Source organism: Lipotes vexillifer, unplaced genomic scaffold (genome assembly GCF_000442215.2).
Source record: "Lipotes vexillifer unplaced genomic scaffold, Lipotes_vexillifer_v1.1 scaffold699, whole genome shotgun sequence".
Lineage (NCBI taxonomy): Eukaryota > Metazoa > Chordata > Mammalia > Artiodactyla > Lipotidae > Lipotes > Lipotes vexillifer.
The window spans coordinates 258,481-284,713 of NW_006788818.1; the positions used below are offsets into that span (position 1 = coordinate 258,481).

At 39.8% G+C, this 26,233-nt stretch overlaps 1 protein-coding gene across 1 annotated transcript in view; it reads left to right on the forward strand.

Annotated features, from left to right (window-relative positions):
* The window catches only part of PHACTR4 (phosphatase and actin regulator 4), a 132,593-nt gene that overhangs the window by 78,025 nt on the left and 28,335 nt on the right, over window positions 1-26,233 (forward strand). Inside the window, exons 3-7 of the mRNA XM_007461835.1 lie at window positions 13,964-13,991; window positions 14,946-15,116; window positions 15,756-15,836; window positions 21,943-22,107; window positions 22,825-23,220. Of these exons, the coding sequence (XP_007461897.1) occupies window positions 13,964-13,991; window positions 14,946-15,116; window positions 15,756-15,836; window positions 21,943-22,107; window positions 22,825-23,220 (841 nt within the window). The remainder of the gene's footprint in view (window positions 1-13,963; window positions 13,992-14,945; window positions 15,117-15,755; window positions 15,837-21,942; window positions 22,108-22,824; window positions 23,221-26,233) is intronic.

Sequence of the window (26,233 nt, forward strand, 5' to 3'; positions counted from 1 at the left end):
GGTGGTCCGTTGGTTAAGACCTCCCCTTCCAATGAAGGGGGTGTGGGTTCGATCCCTGGTTGGGGAGCTAAGATCCCACATACCTCAGGGCCAAAAAACCAAAACATAAAACAGCAATATTGTAACAAAAAAAAAAAAAAAAAAAAAAAAAAAAGTAGGGCTCATCATTCATCAACTTTTCCTTCTACCAATAATCCTAATAAAAGTTCTATGAAGTGGGGAGTTCCCTGGTGGCCTAGTGGTTAGGATTCTGGGCTTCCACTGCCACGTCGCAGGTTCAATCCCTGGTCTGGGAACTGAGATCCCACAAGCCGTGCAGCGCGGCCACAAAAATGATTTACTGAGATAAAACTTTCAAATAATACTTTGTAGTTCTCAATCAACATACAAAGCTGTTTCTGTGTTCACTAGAATCCTTTACTATGTATCATATTAAAACAAACAGCTAAAAAAAAAACCAGCTGATTTAGCACATGTCCTTAAATTAGGCACAAGACCAAAGATATTTATTTATTTAGCTGAGCCGGGTCTTAGTTGCAGCACACGGGATCTTTAGTTGCAGCATGCGAACCCTTAGTTGCGGCATGCATGTGGGATCTAGTTCCCTGACCAGGGATCGAACCCAGCCCCCTACATTGGGAGCATGGAGTCTTAGCCACTGGACCACCAGGGAAGTACCAAGAATTTTAGTGAATTCTACCCAACCATTTAAGCTGGAACTTTCCTTCTCTCTCTAACTTTCCATTCCCTCTCTCTAGCTCTTTTTTTTTTCCCCATCATATACCTTTCACTCAATAATTAGCCTCTTTTTTCCCCACTTTTCCTTTGTATAAGAATATGTTGCTTTAAAAGATGTCGTATTGTAATACGGGAGTTCCCAATCCCCAGGCCGCATACCAGTATCCCCTCATTCATATTACTGCCTGAACCATCCCCCACGCACCCCCCCATCCATGGAAAAATTGTCTTCCACGAAACTGGTCCCTGGTGGCAAAAAGGTTGGGGACCACTGTTGTAATATTTCCTCTTTCCTTCATTCCTTTTCCATCAGTATTCGATTCATTTTACTCTGAAATTTGTTGTTATGTGTTCTCCCACATGAGAATAGGAGTGGTTTTGGGAAAGGTGCTTTAGAAATAATTTTGTTATTTGGAGGCAAAGTTAGTAAGGAGATTGCTGGATGAATAAATTTTAATATAGCTATAGAACAATATTAACATAGAAATAAATAATAGATGGATTAATTAAAAATAAACTTCTTCATGAGACTTGAAAGAAGAACACTTGGCATTATTTGGTCACCAGAATTATCAGAGACATTTCTCATACCTACCTAGATCTAAAAATAAATGCTTCTGAGAAAGAAGGAACAGGTATACTTTCTTCATGAAATCCAGGAATCAAGAGAAAGTGTTAGGGGTCTGTCATGTACTCCTTAAAGGATTTTCTGTTGAATACCAATCAAAAATTATTATTCCCTCTTTCTGCTTCAGTAGATTTTCTGAATGGCCTATTGTCACAACAGTATATTCCCTCTTTCTACTTGCAGGTTAATTTTGATAGGTTTAAAGTTTTTTTCCATGAGAGAATATATTTTCTGGCACCTCACCTTAAAACCTTTCTCTCAACTTAGAACTTTTATCAAAAAAGTATACATATCAAATTGCCAGAGTAAAGCAGCATCACTTCTTGATGCAGTTGCGGTCAAAGATCTATTTTCCCAGAGTTGGAACCTCAGACCTAATTGTACCTGCAGGTACAGAGAGAGACCTTCTCCCTGGCTATCTTCTTGAGTGCTTTGCCCAGTTCTGTTTCCCAAAGGTCCGAACTATGCAGTATTTCCAAGGGAAGTTATGGGCCTGCTCTAGACAAAGCCTGCTTTGTTCATTAGTGGCAGGTTTTGCTTTCTGTAATTTTGTTGCAGTTTTCTAAAACAGTTTTTTAAATTCAATAATAATCCTCTTTCAGAAGGCAAAAATGAGTATAAGTACAATAGTGTAAGTACCATAAATTAGTGTTCTCCATTTACAGAATTCTAATGCTGTTAAAATGATTGTATAAAAGCAAGATCTGTTTCAAGTTAGATGGGCATAAAAGATAATTAAACAGAACCATTAGATTATAAAAGTAATTGGCCACAATATATTTAAGTCAAACCATAATGCCATATACCTTAAACTTAAAAAAAAAAGATAATTGGTACCTCTTGATAATGGAGTATGTATCTCGTTGCACAAAGCTATGTATTTTTAAGTTTCGGACAATAACTGATTATTAAAAGTTTCGGGGGTAAAATGAGAGAATTTTATACACTTTAAATCTACACATTTTTTAAGACCCGACAAGGTATAAGAAATTGGTGTGGAACTAAGACAGTCCCAGTAATTTTGTTGCTTATTACTAAGCCTAGTGAAGGGGAGTGGGTAGTGAAGGCTATCTTGAAAACTAAGTTATCTGTCAACTACAATTGCCTGTGCCTTACCTTGCCTTCCAATGTGAATGACTAATTGGTTGTAAATCAGATTCTCAAATGAACTAGGTTTACCGTTTAACCCTGTTTTATCCCTTATCTCTAGCAAGTAATGTAGGTATAACATGTATCTGTAGCAAACAGTTTATCTGAAGATGAAAAGTGCTAAGTTATTTTTTAATAATACTATACATTTATTTTAAAATCACCTCAGAAATTCACCTGGAACAACTAAACTTGAACTAAAAAACATTGAATTAAATGTTGACCAGGAAAAAACTTAGGGTTGAAGAAAGAAACTGCTAGAACTCTGCATAATATGTGAAATAAGAAACAAGCCTCTGAAATGTGAGGTGCTAGCTACAACTTGGAGGAGGGAGTAAGTAGTTTAAACACCGGGGCATAGTTTCAGGGTACGTCTCAAACTGGAAACTCCAAACTGTAATTAGTTATCTTCCTCTCCTAACCTCCACCCCCTCCAAAAAACACCAAGACCTCCAACTCTGTGACTTGCTTTCCTAGTGGCCTGCGGCTGCATGACTTCCATGGAACACACAATCCTAAAACTATAGCCAGCATTCTACACCCTGTTTTCTGGCAAACAAAGGGAAACAAGGAGGGAAAAGCCACCTTGTTTTGGTTCTCATTGGAAAACAGAATGGGACCATGAGGACATTTTAAATTCCATACTGAGTTTAAATAGAAACAATGGGGTATCCAAATGTGACTCCAAGCCTGTATTTCTTCTGTCAAATTGGAAATGGGGGCTTCCCTGGTGGCACAGTGGTTAAGAATCAGCCTGCCAGTGCAGGGGACACGGGTTTGAGCCCTGGTCCATGAAGATCCCACATGCCGCGGAGCAGCGCCGTTCACCACAACTCCTGAGCGTGCACTCTAGAGCCCGCAAGCCACAACTACTGAGCCCGCATGCCACAACTACTGAAGCCGCGTGCCTAGAGCCTGTACTCTGCAACAAGAGAAGCCACCGCAAGGAGAAGCCCGCGCACGGCAACGAAGAGTAGCCCCCGCTTGCCACAACTAGAGAAAGCACGCGCGCAGCAACAAAGACCCAGTGCAGCCAAAAATTAATTAATTAATTAATTTTTAAAAATTGGAAATGGGAGGGAGATGGTCATAAAATCAGAATTGTTGAGAACAAATATTTGGTTGATGTGCAGGTTTGCTTATGAACAATTTCAAATTCACCTCCCTAAGCCCTTTATTTATGAGTACAGAAACAATATTTGAGGTGTAATTGTATCATTAAGAATAAAAAAGATGGGGGCTTCCCTGGTGGCGCAGTGGTTGAGAGTCCGCCTGCCGATGCAGGGGACACGGGTTCGTGCCCCGGACCGGGAAGATCTCACATGCCGCAGAGTGGCTGGGCCTGTGAGCCATGGCCGCTGAGCCTGCGCATCCGGAGCCTGTTCTCCTCAACGGGAGAGGCCACAAGAGTGAGAGGCCCGCGTACCACCAAAATAAAATAAAATAAAATAAAAAGATGGTTTTTCAATACCTGAGTATACTTTTTCTTGTATAATTTATTCATCCATCAGTTTCTCTTTCTTTCTATTGCAGTTTTCTAAGTGATGCAATTGAATTTTCTTAAAGTCAGACAAAAATTCACAGTAGGAAGCCTGAATCGTTTCAGTGGATCCAAGAATGCTACAGAGATTAGTGGCTTCAATTAGATCTAATCAGCCACTGCTATCAAGAATTTATGCATACTTTTTTTTTTTTTTTTTTTTTTTTTTTTTTGTAACAACTGGATTCTGAAATTGACTCAGGTCTTCTGGGCCCAGAGCCAAAGTCCATATGCACGGAAGGAGGAACACTCAGCATTTAATTGGGTGAATGTATCAACAGGCAATAACTCTCCAAGGCCCTGCATCGGCAGGCGGACTCTCAACCACTGCGCCACCAGGGAAGCCCAAGAATTTATGCATACTTTAAAACCCTTTATTCCACAGCTGAAAAGTTTACACCTGGTGAATTTAGATTACTGTTAAATTTGGTCTCTAGCTCCTTTAGCACAAGATTGTACTCATGGTGAACAAGGGTGGTATTCTTAAAAGAATGTAGGACTAGAAACTGTTGTTTGGGTGATCCAAATCTACTTACTTTAACATGTGTCACTACTCCAAGAAAATGTCCTTGAATGGTTTAATTTGCTTAATACTTCAGACTATGATTTTTATGTAGGAAATAATTCTTTTTTTTTTTTTTTTGGCTGCATTGGGTCTTTGTTGCTGAGCACAGGCTTTCTCTAGTTGTGGCGAGCGGGGGCTACTCTTCGTTGCAGTGCGTGGGCTTCTCACGGCAGTGGCTTGTCTTGTTGCGGAGCACGGGCTCTAAGCACGCAGGCTTCAGTAGTTGTGGCACGCGGGCTCAGTAGCTGTGCCTCATGGGCTCTAGAGTGCAGGCTCAGTAGTTGTGGCACACGAGCTTAGTCGTTCCGTGGCATGTGAGATATTCCTGGACCAGGGCTCGAACCCGTGTCCCCTGCATTGGCAGGTGGATTCTTAACCACTGTGCCACCAGAGAAGCCCGGATATAATTCATTTTTATAGGAACCTAATGTTTAGAAAGAATTGCTTTCTCTTATGTACTTATGTATATGCTGGACTTTATTAACTGTTATGATTTGAAAGCTCCCGCTTTCAAAGTAAATTTGTTTTTATTCCAATTATAAAAGCCATACATGTTCACTGTAAAATAAAAAAACACACACACACAAAATAGAAGAAGCTAGAAGAAGCACAGATATCCTGTAGTCCTATCATCAAATTATATTTACATTTTCGTTTAGTTCTTTGCATTCTTTTTTTTTGAATTTTATTTATTTTTTTATACAGCAGGTTATTAGTTATCTATTTTATACATATTAGTGTATATATGTCAATCCCGATTTCCCAGTTCATCCCACCACCAACACCACTCCCCCCTGCCCGCCACTTTACCCCCTTGGTGTCCATACGTTTGTTCTCTACATCTGTGTCTCTTTTTCTGCCCTGGAAACCGGTTCGTCTGTACCATTTTTCTAGGTTCCACATATACACGTTAATATATGATATTTGTTTTTCTGATTTACTTTACTCTATATGACAGTCTTTAGATCCATCCACGTCTCTACAAATGACCCAGTTTCATCACTGTCTGAGTAATATTCCATTGTATATATGTACCACATCTTCTTTATCCATTCATCTGTCGATGGGCATTTAGGTTGCTTCCATGACTTGGCTATTGTAAATAGTGTTGCAGTGAACATTGGGGTGCATGTGTCTTTTTGAATTATGGTTTTCTCAGGGTATATGCCCAGTAGTGGGATTGCTGGGTCATATGGTAATTCTGTTTTTAGCTTTTTAAGGAACTTCCATACTGTTCTCCATAGTGGCTGTATCACTTCACATTCCAACCAACAGTGCAAGAGGGTTCCCTTTTCTCCACACCCTCTCCAGCATTTATTGTTTCTAGATTTCCTTATGATGCCCATTCTAATTGGTGTGAGGTGATACCTCATTGTAGTTTTGATTTGCAGTTCTCTAATAATTAGTGATGTTGAGCAGCTTTTCATGTAATTCTTGGCCATCTGTATGTCATCTTTGGAGAAATGTCTATTTAGGTCTGCTTATTTTTCAATTGGGTTGTTTGTTTTATTAATATCGAGCTGCACGAGCTCTTTATATATTTTGGAGATTAATCCTTTGTCCGTTGATTCGTTTGCAAATATTTTCTCCCATTCTCAGGGTTGTCTTTTCGTCTTGTTTGTAGTTTCCTTTGCTTTGCAAAAGATTTTAAGTTTCATTAGGTCCCATTTGTTTATTTTTGTTTCTATTTCCATAACTCTAGGAGGTGGATCAAAAAAGATCTTGCTGTGATTTATGTCAAAGCTTGTTCTTCCTATGTTTTCCTCTAAGAGTTTTATAATGTCCAGTCTTACGTTTAGTTCTCTAACCCATTTTGAGCTTATTTTTGTGTATGGTGTTAAGGAGTGTTCTAATTTCATTCTTTTACATGTAGCTGTCCAGTTTTCCCAGCGCCACTTATTAAAGAGATTGTCTTTTCTCCATTGTATGTCCTTGCCTCCTTTGTCGTAGATTAGTTGACCATAGGTGTGTCGGTTTATCTCTGGGCTTTCTGTCCTGTTCCATTGATGTATATTTCTGTTTTTGTGCCAGTACCATATTGTCTTGATTACTGTAGCTTTGTAGTATAGTCTGAAGTCAGGGAGTCTGATTCCTCCAGCTCCGTTTTTTTCCCTCAAGGCTGCTTGGGCTATTCGGCGTCTTTTGTGTCTCCATACAAATTTTAAGATTTTTTTGTTCTAGTTCTGTAAAACGTGCCACTGGTAATTTAATAGGGATTGCATTGACTCTGTAGATTGCTTTGGGTAGTATAGCCATTTTCACAATATTGATTCTTCCAATCCAAGAACATGGTATATCTCTCCATCTGTTTGTATCATCTTTAATTTCTTTCATCAGTGTCTTATAGTTTTCTGCATACAGGTCTTTTGTCTCCCTAGGTAGGTTTATTCCTAGGTATTTTATTCTTTTTGTTGCAATGGTAAATGGGATTGTTTCCTTAATTTCTCTTTCTGATCTTTCGTTGTTAGTGTATAGGAATGCAAGAGATTTCTGTGCATTCTCAACCACTGCACCACCAGGGAAGCCCCTGTTTGTGTCATCTTTGATTTCTTTCATCAGTGTCATAGTTTTCTGAGTACAGGTCTTTCACCTCCTTAGGTAGGTTTATTCCTAGGTATTTTATTCTTTTTGTTGCAATGGTGAATGGGATTGTTTCCTTAATTTCTCTTTATGATCTTTCGTTGTTAGTGTATAGGGGTTTATTCCGGTATTTTATTCTTTTTGTTGCAATGGTGAATGGGATTGTTTCCTTAATTTCTCTTTATGATCTTTCGTTGTTAGTGTATAGGAATGCAAGAAATTTCTGTGCATTAAATTTGTATCCTGCAACTTTACCAAATTCATTGATTAGCTCTAGTAGCTTTCTGGTGGCATTTTTAGGATTCTCTATGTATAGTATCATGTCATCTGCAAACAGTGACAGTTTGACTTCTTCTTTTCCAACTTGTATTCCTTTTATTTCTTTTCCTTCTCTGATTGCTGTGGCTAGGACTTCTGAAACTGTGTTGAATAATAGTGGCGAGAGTGGACACCCTTGTCTTGTTCCTGATCTTAGAGGAAATGCTTTCCGTTTTTCACCATTGTGAATGATGTTTGCTGTGGGTTTGTCATATATGGCCTTTATTATGTTGAGGTAGGTTCCCTCTGTGCCCACTCTCTGGAGAGTTCTTATCATAAATGGGTGTTGAATTTTGTCAAAAGCTTTTTCTGCATCTATTGAGATGATCATATGTTTTTTCTTCTTCAATTTGTTAATATGGTGTATCACATTGATTGATTTGAGTATATTGAAGAATCCTTGCATCCCTGGAATAAATCCCACTTGATCATGGTGTTTGATCCTTTTAATGTGTTTTTGGATTCTGTTTGCTAGTATTTTGTTGAGGATTTTCTCATCTATACTCATCAGTGATATTGGTCTGTAATTTTCTTTTTTTGTAGTGTCTTTGTCTGGTTTTGGTATCAGGGTGATGGTGGCCTCATAGAATGAATTTGGGAGTGTTCTTTCCTCTGCATTTTTTTAGAAGACTTTGAGAAGGATGGGTGTTAACACTTCTCTAAATGTTTGATAGAATTCACCTGTGAAGCCATCTGGTCCTGGACTTTTGTTTGTTGGAAGATTTTGAATCACAGTTTCAATTTCATTACTTGTGATTGGTCTGTTCATATTTTCTATTTCTTCCTTGGATCAGTCTTGGAAGGTTATACCTTTAAGAATTTGTCCATTTCTTCCAGGTTGTCCATTTTATTGGCATAGAGTTGCTTGTAGTAGTCTCTTAGGATGCTTTGTATTTCTGAAGTGTCCCTTGTAACTTCTCCTTTTTCATTTCTAATTTTATTGATTTGAGTCCTCTCCCTGTTTTTCTTGTTGAGTCTGGCTAAAGGTTTATCAATTTTGTTTATCTTCTCAGCGAACCAGCTTTTAGTTTTATTCACTTTGCTATATTGTTTTCTTTGTTTCTATTTCATTTATTTCTGCTCTGATCTGTATGATTTCTTTCCTTCTACTAACTTTGGGTTTTGTTTGTTCTTCTATCTCTAGTTCCTTTAGGTGTAAGGTTAGATTGTTTATTTGAGAGTTTTCTTGTTTCTTGAGGTAGGCTTGTATTGCTATAAACTTCCCTCTTAGAACCGCTTTTGCTGCATCCCATAGGTTTTGGATCTTCGTGTTTTCATTGTAATTTGTCTCCAGATATTTTTTTATTTCTTCAGTGATTTCTTGGTTATCTAGTAACGTATTGTTTAGCCTCCATGTGTTTGTGTTTTTTACGTTTTTTTCCCTGTAATTGATTTCTGATCTCATAGCACTGTGGTCAGAAAAGATGCTTGATATGATTGCAGTTTTCTGAAATTTACCAAGGCTTGATTCGTGACCCAAGATGTGATCTGTCCTTGAGAATATTCTGTATGCACTTGAGAAGAAAATGTAATCTGCTGTTTTTGGATGGAATGTCCTATAAATATCAATTAAATCTATCTGGTCTATGGTGTCATTTAAAACTTGTGTTTCCTTATTAATTTTCTGTCGGATGATCTGTCCATTGGTGTAAGTGAAGTGTTAAAGTCCCCCACTATTATTGTGTTACTGTCGATTTCTTCATTTCTAGCTGTTAGCAGTTGCCATGTGTATTGAGGTGCTCCTATGTTGGGTGCATATATATTTATAATTATCATATCTTCTTCTTGGATTGATCCCGTGATCATTATGTTGTGTCCTTCCTTGTCTCCTGTAACATTCTTTATTTTAGAGTCTACTTTATCTGATATGAGTATTGTTACTCCAGCTTTCTTTTGATTTCCATTTGCATGGAATATCTTTTTCCATCCCGTCACTTTCAGTCTGTATGTGTTCCAAGGTCTGAAGTGCATCTCTTGTAGACAGCATATAGATGGGTCTTGTTTTTGTATCCATTCAGCGAGCCTGTGTCTTTTGGTTGGAGCATTTAATCCATTCACGTTTAAGGTAATTATCAATATGTATGTTCCTATTACCATTTTCTTAATGTTATGGGTTTGTTTTTGTAGGTCCTTTCCTTCTCTTGTGTTTCCCACTTAGAGAAGTTCCTTTAGCATTTGTTGTAGAGCTGGTTTGGTGGTGCTGAATTCTCCTAGCTTTTTTTTTTTTTTTGCGGTATGCGGGCCTCTCACTGTTGTGGCCTCTCCCGCTGCGGAGCAGAGGCTCCAGACGCGCAGGCCCAGCGGCCATGGCTCACGGGCCCAGCCGCTCTGCGGCACGCGGGATCCTCCCGGACTGGGGCACGAACCCGCGTCCCCTGCACCGGCAGGCGGACTCCCAACCACTGCGCCACCAGGGAAGCCCCTCTCCTAGCTTTTGCTTGTCTGTAAAACTTTTGATTTCTCTGTCGATTCTGAATGATATCCTTGCCGGGTAGAGTAATTTTGGTTGTAGGTTCTTAACTTTCATCACTTTAAGTATATCATACCACTCTCTTCTGGCTTATAGAGTTTCTGCTGAGAAATCAGCTGTTAACCTTATGGGAGTTCCCTTGTATGTTATTTCTCATTTTTCCCTTGCTGCTTTTAATAATTTTTCTTTGGCTTTAATTTTTGTCAGTTTGATTACTATGTGTCTCAGCATGTTTCTCCTTGGGTTTAACCTGCCTGGGACTCTCTGCGCTTCCTGGACTTGGGTGGCTATTTCCTTTCCCATGTTAGGGAAATTTTCAGCCATAATCTCTTCAAATATTTTCTCTGCTCCTTTCTCTCATCTCCTGGGACACCTATAATGCGAATGTTGTTATGCTTAATATTGTCCCAGAGGTCTCTTATCTCTTAGGCTGTCTTCATTTCTTTTCATTCTTTTTTCTTTATTCTGTTCCACAGCAGTGAATTCCACCATTCTGTCTTCCAGGTCACTTCTTCTTCTGCCTCAGTTATTCTGCTATTGATTCCTTCTAGTGTATTTTTCATTTCAGTTATTTTATTGTTCATCTCTGTTTGTTCTTTAATTCTTCTAGGTCTTTGTTAAACGTTTCTTGCATCTTCTTGATCTTTGCCTCCATTCTTTATCCGAGGTCCTGGATCATCTTCACTATCATTATTCTGAATTCTTTTTCTGGAAAAGGTTGCCTGTCTCCACTTCATTTAGTTGTTTTTCTGGGGTTTTTTGTTGTTTTGTCATCTGGTACAAAGTCCTCTGCCTTTTCATTTTGTCTAACTTTCTGTGAATATCCCATTCCCCTTTTTAATATATATTATAGTTTAGGTAATGCAGTACATGTAACTTCCTACTGTATTTTTTTTTTTTTTTTTTTTTTTGCGTTACGCAGGCCTCTCACTGTTGTGGCCTCTCCCATTGTGGAGCACAGGCTCCGGACGCACAGGCTCAGAGGCCATGGCTTACAGGCCCAGCCGCTCCGCGGCATGTGGGATCTTCCCAGACTGGGGCACGAACCCACGTCCCCTGCATCGGCAGGCGCACTCTCAACCACTGCGCCACCAGGGAAGCCCCCTCCTCTATTTTTAACCTGTATTTGAAAAAATATGTTCATGGCCCTGGCCCCTATTCTAGTTCTATATAATACCTAGTTAGGGACTTCCCTGGTGATCCAGTGTTTAAGAATCTGCATTCCAATGCAAGGGACATGGGTTCAGTCCCTGGTTGGGGAACAAAGATCCCACATGCCGCAGGGCAACTAAGCCCCGCACACTGTAGAGCCCACATGCCACAACTAGAGATAGCCCCCGCGCCGCAACAAAAGATCTCACATGCCACAACAAAGATCCCACGTGCCACAACTAAGACCCAACGTAGCCATATAAATAAATAAATAAATAAATAAATAAATATTTTTTAAAAAAATAATAGGGACTTCCCTGGCGGTCCAGTGGTTGAGACTTTGCCTTTCAATGCATGGGGTACGTGTTCCATCCCTGGTCAGGGAGCTAAGATCCCACATGCCTCATGGCCAAAACACGAAAACATAAAACAGAAGCCATATTGTAACAAATTCAATAAAGACTTCAAAAATGGTCCACATCAAAAAATAAATAAATAGAGACTTCCCTGGTGGCGCAGTGGTTAAGAATCCGCCTGCCAATGCAGGGGATACAGGTTCAGTCCCTGGTCTGGGAAGATCCCACATGCCACAGAGCAACTAAGCCCGTGTGCCACAGCTACTGAAGTGACCTGCATGCTGCAACTACTGAGCCCACATGCTGCAACTACTGAGCCCACATGCTGCAACAACTGAAGCCCAAGTGCTTAGAGCCCATGCTCCACAACAAGAGAAGCCACCGCAATGAGAAGCCCATGCACCGCAACGAAGAGTAGCCCCCGCTTGCTGTAACTAGAGAAAGCCCGCACATAGCAACGAAGACCCAACGCAGCCAAAAATAAAGAAAGAAGGGAAGAAGGGAAGAAAGGAAGGAAGGGAGAGAGGGAGAGAGGCAGGAAGGAAGGAAGGAAGGAAGGAAGGAAGGGAGGGAGGGAGGTTAACATGCAAAAGTTTTCCAGATAGTAATCTGGAATTGCATTTAACAAGCTGACTAATCATAAGAATTGCCTGGGAAATTTTTTAAAAACAGATTTTTAGGTCCCAGTTCCTGAGATTCTGTGTTTTGAAAAGGCAACTGGGCTGATTCCAAGTATTTGGAACAGATTTGGGTGTCACGGAAATAATGTTATGTTTGTCATGAAAGTGAGGAGGGGAGAAGGGGAAGGAAAGGAGAATGTGAGAATATAAGAATATGAATGAATGAATTTGGGATGATAACTGGGTCAGGACTTGGTGTGGCTGAACCTCACTGCCTGATGCAAGAGGCATACCAGTTTCTAAAAGTGTTATGGACATGAAGATTAAACACATTTTCATAAAGCATTAAAGAAAAAAGTACTGCTCTCTTTGCTTTTTGTATTCAGTGCCTTGATGGCAGATGCATTCATTTTTATTGTAAGCTGTTGGCATTTTCCACACACACTGTGACTTAATATAAACTGAACTTATTTTGAGTTCATATGCTAGCAGGTGTAAATATGTTTGAAAGGATATCATGATTTTCTTGTTTTGAATGTATAAGAGAAAGAGGACAGATAAATTTGTTGTTCAGTATAATGAAGAACTAAAAGGGTTGAACTAAATCCTACTTTAGAAGGTCATTAGATATCCAAGAAGATAGTGGAAGCAGGCTAGATTGGATATATTTCATTTTAGGACTTTACAGACAGGAACTTTTCTGTGAATATGTTACCACCTAACATTCCTAAAGTTTTTGGCTATTTTTCTTTGTAAAAGCGTCACATAGCACTAATAACCTTTACTTTCATACTGTTAGTTTGGGGTTTTGTTTGTTTTGGTTTGGGTTTTGTTTTTTTATATTATCTTCCCTATTACTTTTAACCAAACAGGCATTTTCCTGTGTGTCTTTTGGAACTCAGTGAATTTCACTCAGTGGGTGGGTTAGCAAGAAATTTAAAGTTTCAGTCCTTCCTTGTCTCTGTAAGGAAGGCTACTCTTTGAGAATGAACAGCTTATGATACTTATCTCCATTTCTGAAAGTGTTATCATTAACGTATGTTAAATATCAATGTTATGATATCATGAATGCTCTGAAATGTGTCCAGGTCTCATTGACATTCCACAATTGGTAGAATACTGTCCTAGTTAAAGCACTCACTCTTAAAAACAGTACCATGTGTTCACCCTAGTGCCACTCTTGGTGGTCCATCCTGGGGTACCATTGAGGGGAGATTGTTAGGACAGGAGTTATTCTACGTCTCTAGCAACTAAACTTTAAAAAATATGATCCAATGTTATAACCACGTTCTATTGCATTTCATGTAAAGAATTAAAGTAGTTGAGACCCAAGATGCCCTCAGGTAAAGAAAAGAGTCACTGTCCTCTGTCATCTTCATCCGTTGCACTTCAGGAACCAGACCCCTGTTTTGCCTATGTCATCTTAGGCATAGCAAAGTAATGCATCAGCAGCCATTGCTGCAGTCGCTCTGATAATTACTGTTGTGTAAATCTTACCTTTATCAACGGACTTCCCTAGACTCAGCATCTATCAACTGAAAAAAGATTGAATTTGTCAAGTGTTTCTTTAAAAAAATTAATGCTTGTTGATTGTGTATTTTCTCTTATGAAAAAGTATCTATTGAATTAAGAGGGTTTTTTTTTAGAGTATATATTATGCCCCTTTGTCCCCCCCCACCTCCAAATGCATTATTTGCTTCAAATGTGAAATTGTTTACAATAAACATGTTAACTTATTACATGTGATTATACAGTATGTGGTCCTTGATGTATTTCTATAAAGTAAAGGTCCCAATTTAATTCCAGGATTGTTATTCCACATGACCCTTTTTTTTCTTCTCCTCTAGACTTCTCCAAAGAACGCTGGGACAGTAGGTGGAGTGCAAAGTTGTATTGTGTTGCCTTCCTGCTTTTTTTGTTGCCTTCCTGCTTTTTTTTATTATTCTTGGCCCAGTCTTGGCTGCTCCTTTCTCTGCCACTAAAGCTCACTCACTAAACCCTGCATGTGTGGTCATTATGAGGGACTCATGGCCTTTCATTTCAATCCTGCACATTTATCATGTCAGTTATGTTTCTTGTCAAATCTTTAGAATTAGGATTGTCCCTAAAGCAATATTGTAATAAGCAAACTGAAATCTCATCTCTACTTTCAAAAAAGTTTTCCTTTATTTTGAAGCACTAATACCCCTGCCTCACCCCGCCCCCCAAGCCCCTTCCAATACTCCAAAACTACCTAAGGTCTTTTTTGCGAAGGAGAAAATAATCTGATAACATATACAAGTAAGGTGTTAATACTTAAGTGTTACCCCCCTCCCTGAACTATTTATATCCTGAAAAAGGAGGGCAAGGAGAGGGCAGTGTTTAACAGAGAATAATGACTCACTCACCGATGGTAGAATTCTCTGCTTCAATGACACAAGAGATAGTGGTGTTAGCTGAGACAGGCCTTCCCCCATGCCAAGAGGATGAGCATAGCAACAGCAATAGCCTACATTGGGGCAAGATCTCATGCACATTGGGAAGATATCCACATTTGTGCGTGTGTGTGCCTTTAAGAGATTTGAGCTGGTTATGATCATCTCATTGAATTTTTGTCCTAAAATGATGTCAGCTCCGTTTGGTTCCTTTTCCTCCTTAGTAATTTATCTGTTATGGATTTTGATGTTTGGTGTCCATGTGATGTCAAGGAGTCTGTCTGCATGATTATTTTATCATTGCTCTGATCCTTTCCAACTACCACAGGAAGAGAGGGGAAGGGACATATTCAAGATTGTGCTGAAATAATAAATTGGCTGTTCTCTTCCCTTTCTCCCTCTCACCATGCAACAGAAGAAGCAGGTCAGTCCACTGCAGACCCAGGCATGGTCATGGACAGTGTGGAAGCAGGAGACACAACACCTCCTACCAAAAGGAAGAGCAAGTTCTCAGGGTTTGGCAAGATCTTCAAGCCCTGGAAATGGCGGAAAAAAAAAAGCGATAAATTCAAAGAGACATCAGAAGGTGAGATGTTAAGATTTAAATATATGTTCTGAGTTAGAGAGTTCCCCATTGGAAGTACCTAACTTTTTCATTCTCTTCCCAAGTTTCTGTAACCCCCTGTTTGAAAAGGGAATTGAATCTTTTAATTAAAAAAACAAGTGGTCACTCACTAAGCCATCTATGCTATATCCTCATTCCTAGGTTGGTATTTTGGTAGGGTTCATGTTTATCAATTGAGTGGTGAATGGAGCTCCTGAACTACAGCAGGTATAAGATGCTTCTTTTTTTCTATTCTGGCCACTTCCTCCCAGAAGAAGTTCATCCATAAGTATCTTACTATTGCAATTTCCATTAAAAAAGGAGGGAATTCTCTGGCGGTCCAGTGGGTTAGGACTCCTCGCTGTCATTGCCAAGGGCCCGGGTGGCGGGCCAAAAATTTAAAAAAAGGAAAAGCTAAACTTATGAAAGGATAGTTCTTTTTGGAAATGATACTTTCCCAATAGCACAGGTTGTGAATGAAATTAAGTTTTTAAATTCAAAGTTAGTTTTTGTGTTCTTTTCTTTCCTAAGAATAGAAAATTGAATCACTTTATTCTTTTACCTAAGGAGGTGAATTTTATCTGCCACATTTCTGAGTGTTTTTTTCCAATTTAATGTTAGTTTTAGAGCGAAAAATATCTATGCGAAAACCGAGAGAAGAGCTGGTTAAAAGAGGGGTTCTGTTGGAAGACCCTGAGCAGGGTGAGTTTGCAAATAGCATATGCCTGTCTCTGTACACTTGATCTTTGGTTCTGACTAAGTATTTGAATTTTCTTTCTTTATTATTGCTGTTGTTGAGAGGGAAGGGGGCTTAAAAAAACTGTTCATGCATCTAGAATATATATTTTTATAACTTCTGTGAGAAAAGAAAAAGGCAATGTGGTAGAAAAGTCTGCAAAAGCACTGAACAGACAGTTCACTGAAGAGTACGTACAAATGCCCAGTAAACAAAAAGGTGGGTTTTTTACTTCATTAGTAATTAAGGGATACAAATTAAAACCAAAATAAAATAGCTCTACGTATAAACTAGAAAACCTAAAATTAATCAGATGACCAAGAACAAGAGTTGATAAGGGTATGAAATAAGTGGAATTCACATACACCTATTGATGGAAGTGTTAAAGTGGAAGAATCACCTTGAAAAAAAGTTTAGCATAATCTATGAAAGCTGGAGATATGTAAACCCATGTGCAGTCTTTGGTATATACCCAACAAAAATATGTATACATGTGTATCAGGAGATGTGTATAAATATGCTCATAGCAGCAATATTTATTAACAGTAGAGCAACATTGGAAACAACCCAAATGTCCATCAGTAGTAAAATATATACATAATTTGTGACACATTGATAAAATGAAATATTATATAGCAATGCAAACAAACTATACCTACATGCTTTAATATGAATGTCATAAGTAATACTGAGCAATTGAAGTCAGTCATGAAAGAATATATATTGTATCATTTCTGTAAGTGTGAAGAAAAAACAGTGTTAGGAAAAAAAATGAGTTTAGTGAGCTGTGTTAAGGAGAAAACTGGCCACCTCACAAAGAAAGGCCTAATGGCAGCAATGACTCTTACAAGATAGGAAATAATTAAAAGTTAAATGTGAGTTGAGACTGAGCTGAGGAATAAAAAGTTCTTCTTGCCCTTTTACTAATTTTTGCTTACAAATTCACTCCAAACATGCTTTTAAAAGATACTTTCTCCCAGTAAATGATCTAAAAAAGTGATTGTTTAGGAAAGTGGGTTGATTCTCCTGATTATCAAAAGAAAATGGAAACTAACTTTTTGGACTAAAGCTCAGGGGGTTTTAGTGAATGAACTGTTGAAATAAATGCCTTCAAAACAGAAGAAAAAAGAAAAAGGAAAAACTGTTTGGAGATGCATGCTTATGTGGTTAAACTATAATAACACAAAGCAAGGATTATCATAAGAGTTAGGAGAGTGATTGATTGCTTTGTGGGGGAAGGAAAGGGATGTTACTAGGGAGAGAGAGAGGCTTCAGAGCTCTGAAAACATTTTATTTCCTCATGTCCATGATGATCACACAAGTGTTTTCCTTGTAATATGTCTTTGAAATTTACATTTCTATTTTGTACATTTTTCTCTACTGGCATTAAACTTGACAATGAAAAATACTAAATAATGATAAGATATTTCTATGGAATTCAGTGGCATACCATCTGTATTTGATTTATTTTAAGAAGGCATTTTTTGTATAATTTTTAAAGATTACTTTCCATTTACAGTTATTACAAAATATTGGCTATATTCCCCGTGTTGTACAATACATCCTTGAGCCTGTCTTAACACTCAGTAGTTTGTACCTCCCACTCCCCCACCCCTTTATTGCATATAATTGGGCATATATTTTTTGTGGGAATGAAAATATCTAATGAAGAAAAAAATATTAAAAGATAAATGAGAATAATTGATTTTTTTGTTTAAGGAATCTCAGCTTAGGGGGTAAACATAAGGGGTAAACCCCTTCCAATAATTGCCACCTAATTTTCTGTATTAAAGTCCATTTTCTTGCTGAGGAATAAAAAAAGCTTCCTTCACCCTTCCTTCCAAGTACCTACCTTATCTGGCTGCAGTCTTTAACTCTGGAATTGCAGTTGAGTAGTTGGTGAAGGATCCTTAGGACAACCATTCTCTGTCTCTTTGTACATCCTCAGCTTTGTGCCAGCTGCAGTACTGTGTCATTTCCATTTTTTTTTTTTTTAAATACCAAATTTGTCTCCAGGCCCATATTGCTGCCCTAATATTTCTTGTTTGTCTGTCATAAAGATCATGTTTTGGTATTTCAACACTCACTGCTGGTTTAATAATATCAGGACTTTCTCTAATGTGTGACTTTTATGAAGCAGCTTATCAGAAGAGTAAGGCTGTAGTACATTGGTTGCATTTCATTTCTCTTCATTAGAATTACTTAGCATGAGACAAAATATGAAAGCCAAGTTTTTGTTTGTTTGTTTGTTTGTTTGTGTTTTGTGGTATGCGGGCCTCTCACTGTTGTGGCCTCTCCCGTTGCGGAACACAGGCTCCGGACGCGCAGGCTCAGCTGCCATGGCTCACGGGCCCAGCCGCTCCGCGGCATGTGGGATCTTCCCGGACCGGGGCACGAACCTGCGTCCCCTGCATTGGCAGGCGGACTCTCAACCACTGCGCCACCAGGGAAGCCCTGAAAGCCAAATTTTAAAAATATATCCTTTGGTTGGTGGAAGAAAGGAACCAAACCGATGAAATACTATTTAGGTTTTGAACCATTTGAATATATTGCTTATTTGCAAAATTTAATTAAATTATGTATTTATTGTCTCAACTATATAAAAGCTTAAGTAGAAAAAACAAGCTTGAAGGAAAAATACTAAAATATTATTAGCATTGGTTATTTCTGGATGTTGGAATAGGAATGTAGGGGATTTTTTTCTTTCTATTTTTCTACATTTTCTAAATTTTCATGAGTCTATTTGTTTTTTACAGTAGGACACAAAAACTTCTAAGTATTTAGGTGGGTAACTACAGTTATAATGCCTTTGTTGCAACGTCTTTGGCCATTGTTTTCTGATAATAGCCATTCCTCACCCTATGCCCTTTCCTACCTCTCACCTTTCTTGCTCACTCACCAAACCCCATACATTACTTCTTTCTTGTTTTTCACCTTCATTCAGTCTTTTTTGCCATATGCTTCCTATTGGCTCTTGATCCAAGTTGTTTTCAGCTTAGAAGCAAGCTCAGAGGTCCAGTTGCTAAGTGAATTGTAGCCATTGGACAAGATGTCCCTCTGCCAACCAGAGAACTGACCTAAACTGTACTCTGTAAGAAGAAACTAAGAGGACTTCCCTGGCGGCACAGTGGTTGAGAATCCGCCTGCCAATGCAGGGGACATGGGTTTGATCCCTGGCCCCGAAAGATTCCACATGCTGCGGAGCAGCTAAGCCCTTGAGCCACAGCTATTGAGCCTGCACTCTAGAGCCCGCAAGCCAAGAGTACTGAGCCTGCGTGCCACAACTACTGAAGCCCGCGCGCCTAGAGCCCATGCTCCACAACAAGAGAAGCCACCGCAATGAGAAGCCCACGCGCCGCAACGAAGAGTAGCCCCCGCTAGCTGCAGCTAGAGAAAGCCCGCGTGCAGCAACAAAGACCCAACACAGCCATAAATAAATAAATAAATAAATAAAAATTTTTTTAAAAAAGAAGAAACTAAGAGATGGGCCTCACAGCCTGGCTTACATATCTCCAGTTTAGGCTAAAAGCAGTATTTGAACCTTGCAGTTCTTTTCATACTCAGAGATGGCTTTTGGCTTGATTATGGTTCTGACTTGACTATATTATAAAATATGAAATGGATTTTCTGAGTTGGGGGTTGAGAGGCACTCATAGCTGTTGAGGCCAGATTCTAATTCTGTTCTATTCTGTTAGCAGTTAGCACAAACCCTTTGCATTAAACATAAGAAGTTTGGGATTTCCCTGGTGGCACAGTGGTTAAGAATCCACCTGCCAATGCAGGGGACATGGGTTCGAGCCCTGGTCCGGGAAGATCCCACATGCCGTGGAGCAGCTGAGCCTGTGCACCACGACTACTGAGCCTGCGCTCCAGATCCCGCAAGCCACAACTATTGAGTCCACGTGCCACAACTACTGAAGCCCACACGTCACAAGTACTGAAGCCCATGGGCCTAGAGCTCGTGCTTAGCAATAAGAGAAGTCACTGCAATGAGAAGCCCGCACACCACAATGAAGAGTAGCCCCAGCTCGCTGCAACTAGAGAAAGCCCGTGCACAGCAACAAAGACCCAACGCAGCTAAAAATAAATAAATGAATTTATTTTTTTTAATATATGTATATATAAGAAGTTTTACTTCAAAGTAGACAATCCTGATTAAGTAACTTGCAAGATGACTGATCACTTTTGCTGGTATGTGCTGAGTAGAAACTAATTAATAATGTGTCTTTACCTTTCACTGTATGTTTTTTAAAAGTAGGGGCTTTGGGCTAGTAGCACAGTGGTTAAGAATCTGCCTGTCAATGCAGGGGACATGGGTTCGACCCCTGGTCCGGGAAGATTCCACATGCCACTGAGCAACTAAGCCCGTGCACCACAACTACTGAGCCTGGGCTCTAGAGCCTGCGAGCCACAACTACTGAGCCCGCGTGCCACAACTACTGAAGCCCACGTGCCTAGAGCCTGTGCTTCGCAGCTGGAGAAGCCACTGCAATGAGAAGCCTGAGCACTGCAACAAAAGAGTAGCCCCCGCTCGCCGCAACTAGAGAAAGCCTGCATGCAGCAACGAAGACCCAATGCTGCCTAAAATAAATAAATTTTTTTTAAAAAAGAAAGAAAGTAGGGGCTTTGAAATGATTCATTGCTTTACATTCTAGAAAGTCCTGTTTTTGTTAAAGGTGCGCTATATTAACATAAGCAGTAACTTACAACATTTGCATAGTTGTTGTCATCTTGCCTCTTCCTCTGTTTTAAAATTTAAAAAATAGTTGTCAGAGTACTTTCACTTTAGAAGTATATTTTTCATTCAGTGCTCATTTGCCTTAGACTTATACTACTTTTAGCCCAAGCTCCACCTCTTTCTGAGACTGTATGAAGAATGATACTGTCTAATCTCTTAGTAGGAAGTGGTGGGTTGGGGTGAGGGAGTCTGGTCTATGAGAACTCGAGGGACTAACTCAAGAGACACTAAAATGAAGAGTGTCTCCCTATGGAAAACAAAGAGAGTAACTAGAGAGCAAATAGTTCCAGTTCCCATGACACTAGGAGGTGAGACAGTTTTCAGTCTCTGACCTCAGTGTTTCAGTTCTTTTCTCCAAAGGAAACCTCAGCAGTAACTGGGAACACTTGTCTAATTCCTCCATAAAAGGATCTTGCCTACAAAGTTTAATAGCGATGAGTGTTCATCCCAAAGCCTGCAGCCTAGTGATCATTCCTGCAGTTTAGCTTATAGGAATTCATCATGTGTACCGTGTTTTACCTTTGATGTGTCTATCAGTTCTCCCCCTTGCTGTCCACTCCTAATGCCTTCAGGCACCCTCTGCTATTTCTCACCTACATTCTGCTCATTATTAGTTTTCCTGTTCCAATCACTGCCTAATCCATTCTTCTCACAGCTCTCAGAATTAACTTTCTAAAAGACAGAGCAGATCATATCTCTCTCCTACTTTAATTCTTTGGCTTCCTGTTTCCTACAGGATTCAGTCCAGGCTCTTTTACATGGTGCTTGTCACCCTTCATAGCCTGGCTTTTGCTTGCCTTTCCATTCCTATTAACTTTTTCTTATGTGCATCTGTTCTCCTGCCAGGACAAACTAATTGTCAGTTCCCAAACATGTCAAATAATTTCACACCTTCATACATGCTATTTCTTCTTCCTACATGGTCTTTGCTCATCTTGTCATCGAGTGGCAGGCCCCTACTCCTCCTTTAAGACTCAGTTTAGCTACCACTTTCTGTGAAGCTTTTCTAACCCCATTCCCACCCCCAAGAAAATTGTTTCTTCATTTGTACCATAGCACATCACTCATAATAGCTCTTAACATTTAGCATTGTAATTATTTGTGTGAAATAAATCTGTCTTATTCATGTAGCAAAGCACCTGGCACATAATAGACAATCAAATGTTTATTGGAAAAAGAATTACTTATTTTCATTACTACTGTAAAATATAAATAATAAGCTAAAACAGGAAGAGGGTTGGATAAAGGGGATAAGAAAGGTTAGAAATTGCCAACTCTTCTCCCTACCTGACCACACCAGTCCATCAGTTTGCTCTTTCTTTTGGACCTTGCAGGTGGTGAGGATCCAGGGAAGTTGAGCCATGCCATGTTAAAGAATGGCCATACCACCCCCATAGGGAGTGCCAGATCTTCTAGTCCAGTCCAAGTAGAGGAAGAACCAAGAAGAATAGCAAGTCTTAAGAAGCCTATTCCAGAAGAGGACCCAAAGAAGCGACTAGGTAATTAACTCTGAATTTTTTGCGGTACGCGGGCCTCTCACTGCTGGGGCCCCTCCCTTTGCGGAGCACAGGCTCCGGACGCGCAGGCCCAGCAGCCATGGCTCACGGGCCCAGCCGCTCCGCGGCACGTGGGATCCTCCCAGACCGGGGCACGAATCCATGTCCCCTGCATCGGCAGGCGGACTCTCAACCACTGTGCCACCAGGGAAGCCCAACTCTGAATTTTTTAGTTTAAGAGCCATGGATCAGTCATTCTAATTTACTTCGGGGGTTTGCAAGAGCCAGGGGAGAAATAAAATCCAGAGGGACTTCTGTTCTCCTCTAGCAGTTCCTCACCTAGTTGCCACTTTAAGTACAATTTCTCCCCTCATTCTTGTATTCACAAAATACCTAAATGTGTGATTCTCAAGGACGGAAGAGGATGTTAAATATCAGATAACGGTAGGACTTTTTCAAGCTACACATTCCTCCTCCTCCACCCAAGGGACTCTGTGTCCAGTTGCCTGGCTCTTGTATGAAGAATCACTACCATAACAAGTCTGTCTTATGATTGAGAAGGTGTCATATACCTTAAGTACATTGAGGTTGGGAAACTTTGTCCGTAAACCAATCTATACATTAAATAATGGATGGAATTGACCATAAGCTATGGGTGTGTTAGCTTTTTCAGTCTGTCTTGTAACTCTTTCCTTTTAAATCACATCTGTTATTACACAGGCTCAACTGGAAACCAGCCTAATTCTGAAGCAGAGTCCATTCCTGAGAATGTACCCAAACAGCCTTTACTTCCCCCTAAAAGACACTTGTCCTCTTCTCACGAAGCAAATGAAGGGCAAGCAAAGGATGCCACTTCCTCTGGCAGCACAGCAAGACCACTCTCCTCCACGCCCACCACTGCCATCACCACAGCACCTGCTGCCACCACGGCTGCCACAAACCCAGCAAAAACAGTTAATTCCTCTGTCCCCCCTTCCCAAGCACCCAGGACTCTGCCTGCTTCTCCTGCCAGCACTAACACTACTGCTACCCCGAGCCTCACTCATACAGTTCCTGCCAAGCAGCCCCCTATCCCTCCCCCTAAACCAGCTCACAGAAATAGCAACCCTGTCATTGGTAAGTAAGTAGATTTCCATTGTTTGGGGTTTGGTTTGGTTTTAGACAGTTGTTTGGGTTTTTTTTGTTTTTTTGGGTTTTTTTTGCGGTACGCAGGCCTCTCACTGTTGTGGCCTCTCCCGTTGCGGAGCACAGGCTCCAGACGCGCAGGCTCAGCGGCCATGGCTCACGGGCCCAGCCGCTCCGCGGCATGTGGGATCCTCCCGGACCAGGGCACGAACCCGTGTCCCCTGCATCGGCAGGCGGACTCTCAACCACTGCGCCACCAGGGAAGCCCAAGACAGTGTTTTATTGGGTAACTGGTACAATATTTATTTGGTCTGTGAGAGAGTTCTCCACAGCTTGTCCCTATGAATGCCCTCAATATAGAAAAAAGCCTTGAAAATGAGGCAGATGGCTATAAATGGAAACAGAGTGGGGTTAAATATCACTAAAACAAGGTTCAAGTTTTGGGGCATTAATATTTATTTTCCTAAAACGATGTTTCTGAACTACTGTTTGTAGTTGGGGGACTGTACATGTGAAGACCACAATGGGTTTGACCTGCTTGGAGAAAAGGGTTTTCTCTTTAACCTACTTTAAACTGCCAATGCCTTCCTTCAGCATAAATCCAGTAGATAAAAAGGTGATTGTATAGGTGCCAGTGTAACTTGCGATTCAGTGTCTGGCATCGTACATTCATGGGGAACTGCAAAGATATTTAAATTATCCTGATAAAATCATGTTTTGTCTCAGGAGAGTTAAGAATGCTACTTTTAATAAAATAAGTGGTGGAAGAATGAAAGCAGGGAAGATAACCAGTAACTTTTTATTGGTTTAGTAAATTTTTTATATTTACCTGAATATATTATAGTATATTTAGGTCAGTTTTCCTTATATAAATTTAGAGTAATTTTAAGAAAGGGAGGAGAGGAAAAAAGGTCGTTTTTTATGAAAAATGATATTAGGCTTAGTTCTGCTTAAAGTTTTTTTTAATGATTGGAGAAACAAAAAGTGTGCTCATCAAATGGCTAATTAACCAAATTGTATGGAGTGACTAGAACCTTGAAAAACAGGCTTAGAATTCATTGTGACTATAGCAGGTTGGAGGAGCTTGATAAAAACAGGACGAAGGTTATTATTATTATTATCACTACCTTGGATGGATAGTGCTGTGTTGACTTATCTCTGAGGACTGAGGAGCTTTCATATACTTATTTTCAAAACCTTGTGAAGTTTTATCTATTTTATCTATTATATAGTTAGGGCAAGAAGAATGTGAAGAAGTTGTGATTGACTCAGGTTGCAGTTAGTGAAAGACAGAAACCAAACACAGCCTTTTCAACTCTGGAGTACAGACCTCTGTCCTGTATACTTGTGTTCTCAACCTGTTGTCTAGACAGGGGTTCTCATCATGGTCACCTGGAGGGCTTGTTAAAACACAGAGTGCTGGGCTCTGCCCTTAGAGTTTCCAATTCAGTAAGTGTGGGGTAGTGCCTGAGAATTTGCATTTCTGATGAGTTCCCAGATGATGCTGATGCTCCGTATATGGGGACCACACATCGAGAACCACTGCTCTAAACCAGTAGTACTGCACCCTTTTCAGGGTAAGACAATATTTAAAAATGATAATATGTGTACTGTATCCTGGGCTAAACTGCGGAGGCCACTCTTGGCCTCAGATGACTAGCCCAAAGCAATAGGCCCTGTGACTGAGGGACCAACATCAGTCCACAAGTGGTCCTCGGCAGAAAGAGAAAAATAGGATAGTTCACAGAGTTTTTATTAAGGTTAAGTAGACTTGATTTAAAGAACTATCCTTTAGGGAGTTCCCTGCTGGCCTAGTAGTTAGGATTCTGAGCTTTCACTGCCGTGGCCTGGGTTTAATCCCTGGTCGAGGAACTGAGATCCCACAAGCTGCACGACACAGCCCCCCAAAAATAAATAAATAAAAGGACTATCCTTTATTCTGAAATTATGGACCTTCCTAATTCTTTGGTGTTAAAAGACCATTTCTTCCATGAAGGGGTTATGTTCATAAGTGGTTTACTGAATATCAAGCCTTAGTTGAGGGAATTCACTGGCAGTCCAGTGGTTAGGGCGCCATGTTTCCACTGCTGGGAACCTGCGTTCAATCCCTGGCTGAGAACTAAGATCCCACAAGCCACGCAGCACGGCCAAAAAAAAAAAGAAGGCTTAGTTGAAAATAATAAAAATTGACAACCTGAGATTGGTTGAGAATCTTTTTAATAGTATTGGTCCATGAAACCCAAACATTTGGAAACCAATATTTAGACATTGCTATGTCTACTAACGGGCATAATAGTATTAGGACTAATTAGTAGTGTTGGGACTAAGGAAGGACCACCATAAATAACTGAACAGATGAAGGGAATTTGTAACCCCTCCAATGAACATTTTGGCATCTTTCCCACAGAACTACAGCCAAATGCCATTGGGTATTTGTACCAGAGGGTATGTGTACCAGAGGTCATTTCCTTTCCTTTTCAGGTATATGTTTTCCATAAATTACCAAAGGTAATTTACTTCATCAATTCAAATGTTAAAATACTCAAATTTGGTCTTGTCAGGGGTGGGTTTTGTTGTAGATGGAATAGCTAACCACTGTTTTTAGACAGACAGCAAAAATCCAGTCTCCCAAAAAATACCTTTTATTGATCCTGAAATTCACTTTTTTCGAATCCTTTTTTATATGTGTATGCAGTATTTTTCTAGAAGGACCTTTTAAAATTTTACTTATGAAGAGTGACATTAAAGCATTATCAGATTAGCTAGACTTTTACTTTGAATGCTGCCAATGGAATGGGATTTAGTGCAGTTAAATTTTTAATTTAGGGAAACTTGAAGTGTTGCTCTCTAGGTAAGACATATAAAACCTTTGAAAACAAGTGAGGGGTTTGGGTAGAGGGTTGGAGGTTGGTTACCGAGAGAACTACTATTTAATTATTTTGCAAGGTTGACCTTTTGTGATGTGTTGATCCACTTCTTTTTTTTTTTTTTTTTTTTTTTTTTG